Source organism: Tetrahymena thermophila, assembly GCF_000189635.1.
Source record: "Tetrahymena thermophila SB210 genomic scaffold scf_8254672, whole genome shotgun sequence".
Classification (NCBI taxonomy): Eukaryota; Ciliophora; class Oligohymenophorea; order Hymenostomatida; family Tetrahymenidae; genus Tetrahymena; species Tetrahymena thermophila.
The window spans coordinates 113952-118955 of record NW_002476439.1 but is presented as its reverse complement, the minus strand read 5'-3'; the positions used below and the strand labels follow the sequence as shown (position 1 = coordinate 118955).

Genomic DNA, 5004 nt, shown 5'->3' with positions numbered 1-5004 from the left:
TTGTTGATATTATCGCATTAATTGAGCAAATCTTAGAGCAGCTGTGTATTTTTACCTTTATTTAACTCTATTTACTAAATGAATTCTTTACATTACTTTTGGTAGAGCGCAAAAGACTTATTCTAATCTTAAAGGAGCAGTGATTTTAAGTTTTGAATTTAAGAAATTTCTTGATACCTTTTCAAAATTTACTCTTTACCAAAAGGCATTTCGAGAGCTTAATTGATTGCTTTTTTCTAAGCAACATCGATTTTTTTAATGATTTCATCTTTTAGCAAAGTGAAGTATGAATTGATTTAATTGAGGATGCTTTATGTAGAATTGAGATTCATAGCTTTCAAATGAATATTCTGAACGATCTGCTAATCATTGAGAGGTGGCCATTTATAATGAAAATCAGAATCTGAATTTTCAATAATTTTTTAGATGAGCATGTAATTGGCACCTCTAAATTGTAAATCTTATTCAAAGCAATCAACACATTAGAATATGTTAGAGTTAGGAAGGGATGAAATTTCATTAACTTAGATAAAAGCAAGTTTATTTTGAGGATGAAAGATACAATTTTATTGAATAGGAATACTGTTTGGAGCTAATTAGTCCATTTTATATGAATATGCTTAGATATATTTATTACAAAATTTAAACTCTTAAATTTTTGAGATTGCTTTAATTTATTAAATAAAAATTAGAAGATTGAAATTTTATCATAGAAAGAATAAAATAAATAAGTAAATAAATAAAGATTATATATATCTATTAGAATTTTTAATGAATCTTTTAAAATAGGAAGCAATATTCTAGTTAAAAAGATTTAATTTTATATTGGATTTCAATTAAATTCAAAAAATTCTTCATTTAAACAAAATATTTAATTTTTTTATACCGTTACTTTCTAAACGAATTTATTGTTTTTATAAATATTTTATTAATCAATTTATTTTAAATTTTTAAAAAGCAATTTTTTATTTAAAATGTTTTTTCATTATTAAGGATTTCAATATATTCTTACCATGGTCTTAATTGCCAAATTTTTTTTGTAATAAAGAGATAAAAAGTAATAGATTACATCTATAATTATTTAACTTTCTAATACAAATTAAAAAACTATTAAATAAATTTATATAATAGTATAGCCTAATGCCATTTAAAAATTTAGTGATTCGAGATCACTATTTTTTGAGTGGCTGATGTGATTGAATATAATTTAAGTAAAAATAAATAAATAATTTTTTTTATAGAATTTAATTAATTAATAATATTTATAATTAATTTTAATTTAGGTTTTGAAAGTAGATTTAATAGCTAGCATTAAAATACTAAATGTAATAAATATAAATGATTTATTATAAAGTATATATTAATTATTAATTTACTTAGTATTTATTTATTTATTTATTTATATAATTTAATTGGTATTCAAACAATTTGAACTGGTTTATCTTGTTTGAGCAATTGCTTTAATTTTTGTAAAGCAGATATTTCTTTGTTTCCATCAATATAAGCTACTATTTCGACATTATTTTTCATATAATCAGTCACATTGGAATCAATTTCCTTGCAATTTTCAGGTTAAAGTTAGCACATCAAAAATCCACCTACCTTAACCATGATTGTGGAGGCTTTTTGAGAGTAAAATAATCCACAGAAGACTTTATAAGGAGAATCAAGACAGACACTTAAAAATAATTGAGCAAGATTTTTACCAATGCTTTTGTCTTGATATTCCTTTCTGACACCGTAACCAGAACCAATAACTATGTCTCCTTTTTTGTAAGGAATACTGGTAAGGGGTTGTATTAATTTTTTGTTAATCTTTTTTAGTATTTATAGATTTTCTGAAGTTGATGGAGAGGATTAGGATTCTACAAAGACAGTAAAGTCTTCAGCAAAAATAGAGCCAACAACTTTTGTGCTATCTAGAGAGGTGTCAATAGCTATGATTCTAATTACAGAGTTATTTATGAAGTCTTTAGATCCTTCTTCAATAGCAGATCTTCTCACTTAAAAGTCAGAGTAGATTGATCCTTCAATTAATCTAGATTCAACTACAGTCTCGTAAGCAGATTCAAAATACTCATCTGAGTAGATTTAGTATCTAATGTTATTTTCTTCATGGATTACAGTTCCAGGAGGATAGAAACTCATTTTTTTAATTAGTAAATATATTTTTTTTTGTTTTTAGTAAATAGTATTTTATTTTTTATTATTTATTATATTTTGAAGATCTTAATGAGCCACTTACTTTTTAAATTACAATAAAATATAATCTTCTAATTTTATGAATTATATTTGCTAATATTATTAATAAGAATAGTAAATAAATTAATAAGTTAATGGATTAACTTTTTTTTTAGTTTAAAAGTGTGAGTTATTAAAAAATTAAATTATCTAAAATAGAATAAGATTTTTGATTATGTTGGCTCAATTTAAATTGAATTTCAGGTAAATTCATGGGTGTTGAAAGTTAAATAATAAATGCGTAAATTAATTAGAATTTAACTCCTTTCAGGACAATTATGATAAATTTTAAAATATGATATTACTTTTTTAATTAAGTTAATAATCTAATAGCCTTAAACCAGCTAAGAAATTATTAGGTTTTACAGCCAAAAAAATAGCTTGAATAAGGAAATATTTAATTATAAGTGTACGTTAATCATTCTTTTAGCTATCTATATTTTTATTCATTTTTTTAAATGAAATAGTAATTGCTATGAGTTATTTAATTTTAAAAGATTTATTTTAAGCTATTAATTTTGGCATAAAAAATCATTTTTAATTTTAATATTTTTACAAATTTCTAAGAATTTATTGAGCTTTATTCATCTATCTTTATCTATCAATATAATAAATAAATTTTTGATACTTAATGAATTTTTGTTTTAATAAAAGCAGAATAAAAAAAGTATCAAATATTTATCGAGTAATATTATATGATAGTCCGCAATTTACACAATAGATTTAAATTTTCTATTTACTAAATTCGCTTTGCTCTAATTTGATTAAATTTAACGAATTGTTTTTTAAATGTTTACTAACATTCCAAGTATTTATTCATTAATAATACATAATTAATTACCCTAACTTCCATAAATCTTTGCTCAAATACATTTACTTAGTTTATAATGATAAGCTTTGTCAATCATCTGATTTATTTACAGATCTAATTGCTTATTTACTATAGATGTTCAATATATACAATACTATAATATATTTTTTACCATTTATCTCTAGATTGTTAATCAAAGCGAATTATAAAAATACTTTATTTTGAAAAAAAAAAATTAAAACACCCAAAATGTAAAAGGTAATAATATTATTTATTTAAAACATCTAAAGAAGTTAAATAATTTTCAATCAGCAATTATGTAGTATTCTAATAAACAAATCAATAAATATGATAAAATAGAATGATTTTAAAATGTATATATTGTTAAATGTAAGTAGCTACTTTCTATTTTGGCTAAAATGGAAACTTATAAGAAGCAGAATACTTTAATAAATTGGCTCTATAAACAAATAATGATCTTGCTTAGGTTTATGAATCTCTTAATAACCCAGAATCAGACATTAAAATAACCTCATAAATAAAAAATATATGTGAAAAAGTATTGAATGCAAAAATTGAGCAAGGAGTTGACTATTATATTGTGTGGCTGTATTGAAAACAAATAAAGTAAGTAAATTAAAATGTTTATTAAAACTAGTAACTAAATAAATCAAATTAAAAATGACTAATTTATTTAAAATGAGTGCTTGAATGTATTTTTTTGTTTAACATAAAATTGTACATAAATATTTATCTATATTTTTTCCTTATTAATTACATAAAAAATATCTATTTTTATCTGTATTTTTTTAATATTTTTAGATGATATTAAAGAAATAATAAAAGTTTTTATTAATATTGTACAACATAATAAAGAGGAGTTATTAAATATTGATTGATAAGTTAGTAGTTAGTAAGTTAGTGAATCAAATTAAAAGTGATATTTTCAAAACAGGCTGGAAAATAAAAGTGGGTAATTTTTAATAGAAAATAATATAGTTAAACTACAGATGGCCTGCCATCCATGAATTTTATTTCAGAAGATTTAACTAAGGTATCCATCCATATACGCTTTTTAAATTATATAAATGTGAGATATTAAAATAACTTTTTTTGCCAATAATTATAAATAATAGAATCAATCATACTTTTCTTGATGAAGAAGCTCAAAATAAATTTAAATTTAGAAATTAATTTCAGGCTTCATAATAAAAGGTAGAATTTTACAAAAATTTTAAATATTCTTTATTCAATTAATTTTTTAAAAAAGGAAAATTCACTTTTATTTTTGAAATAAAATAAAATCTATATCAATTTTCAAAGTTAATTAAGTAATAGAAAATATGGAAGAATAACTAAATAACTAACTAGCTATTTACTTTGTATTTAAATATTTTTATATTCGCTATAATATTTTTAACTCAATATCTTTTATTAGATTAAAAGCACCTCTTAAAATACTAATAGAGATATCGTAATTCATCCTACAAAATCAAGTTAAGTGTAGTCTCGATTAATCATAACTTATTTACAAATTAATCTTACTTTTCTTGATGAAGAAGCTTAAAATTTAAATTTAGAAATTAATTTCTGGCTTCATAATAAGAGGTAGAATTTTACAAAAATTTTAATACTTTTTATTAATTAATTTTTTAAAAAGGAAAATTCACTTTTATTATTGAAATAAAATAAAATCTATATCAATTTTCAAAGTTAATTAAGTAATAGAAAATATGGAAGAATAACTAACTAATTATTTACTTTGTATTTAAATATTTTTATATTCGCTATAATATTTTTAACTCAATATCTTTTATTAGATTAAACACACCTCTTAAAATATTCATAGAGATCTCGTAATTCATCGTACAAAATCAAGTTAAGTGTAGTCTCGATTAATCATAACTTATTTACAAATTAATATTATATTTCTTGATAAAGGAGCTCAAAAT

General features: G+C 21.1%; 3 protein-coding genes across 3 annotated transcripts in view; 1 reads left to right on the top strand and 2 right to left on the bottom strand. All coding sequences in view use genetic code 6, as the record gives it.

Annotated features, from left to right (window-relative positions):
- TTHERM_00832610 (hypothetical protein) overlaps window positions 1-605 on the bottom strand; it is a gene marked incomplete at both ends in the record, with an annotated part of 735 nt that extends 130 nt beyond the window's left edge. Inside the window, one exon of the mRNA XM_001013667.3 lies at window positions 1-605. This exon is cut by the window's left edge and continues 130 nt beyond it. Within this exon, the coding sequence (XP_001013667.3) occupies window positions 1-605 (605 nt within the window).
- An 814-nt stretch (window positions 606-1419) lies between these two features.
- TTHERM_00832600 (hypothetical protein) lies at window positions 1420-2148 on the bottom strand (the record flags this gene model as incomplete). The annotated part of the gene is made up of 1 exon (XM_001013666.1): window positions 1420-2148. One exon carries the CDS (start codon window positions 2146-2148, stop codon window positions 1420-1422), a length of 729 nt encoding a protein of 242 aa, XP_001013666.1.
- Window positions 2149-4395: 2247 nt separating this feature from the next.
- Window positions 4396-5004, top strand: part of TTHERM_00831600 (hypothetical protein) — a gene marked incomplete at both ends in the record, with an annotated part of 727 nt that continues 118 nt past the window's right edge. The window contains 3 exons of the mRNA XM_001013665.3: window positions 4396-4434; window positions 4491-4660; window positions 4873-5004. The exon at window positions 4873-5004 is cut by the window's right edge and continues 118 nt beyond it. Coding sequence (XP_001013665.3) covers window positions 4396-4434; window positions 4491-4660; window positions 4873-5004 — 341 coding nt within the window. The remainder of the gene's footprint in view (window positions 4435-4490; window positions 4661-4872) is intronic.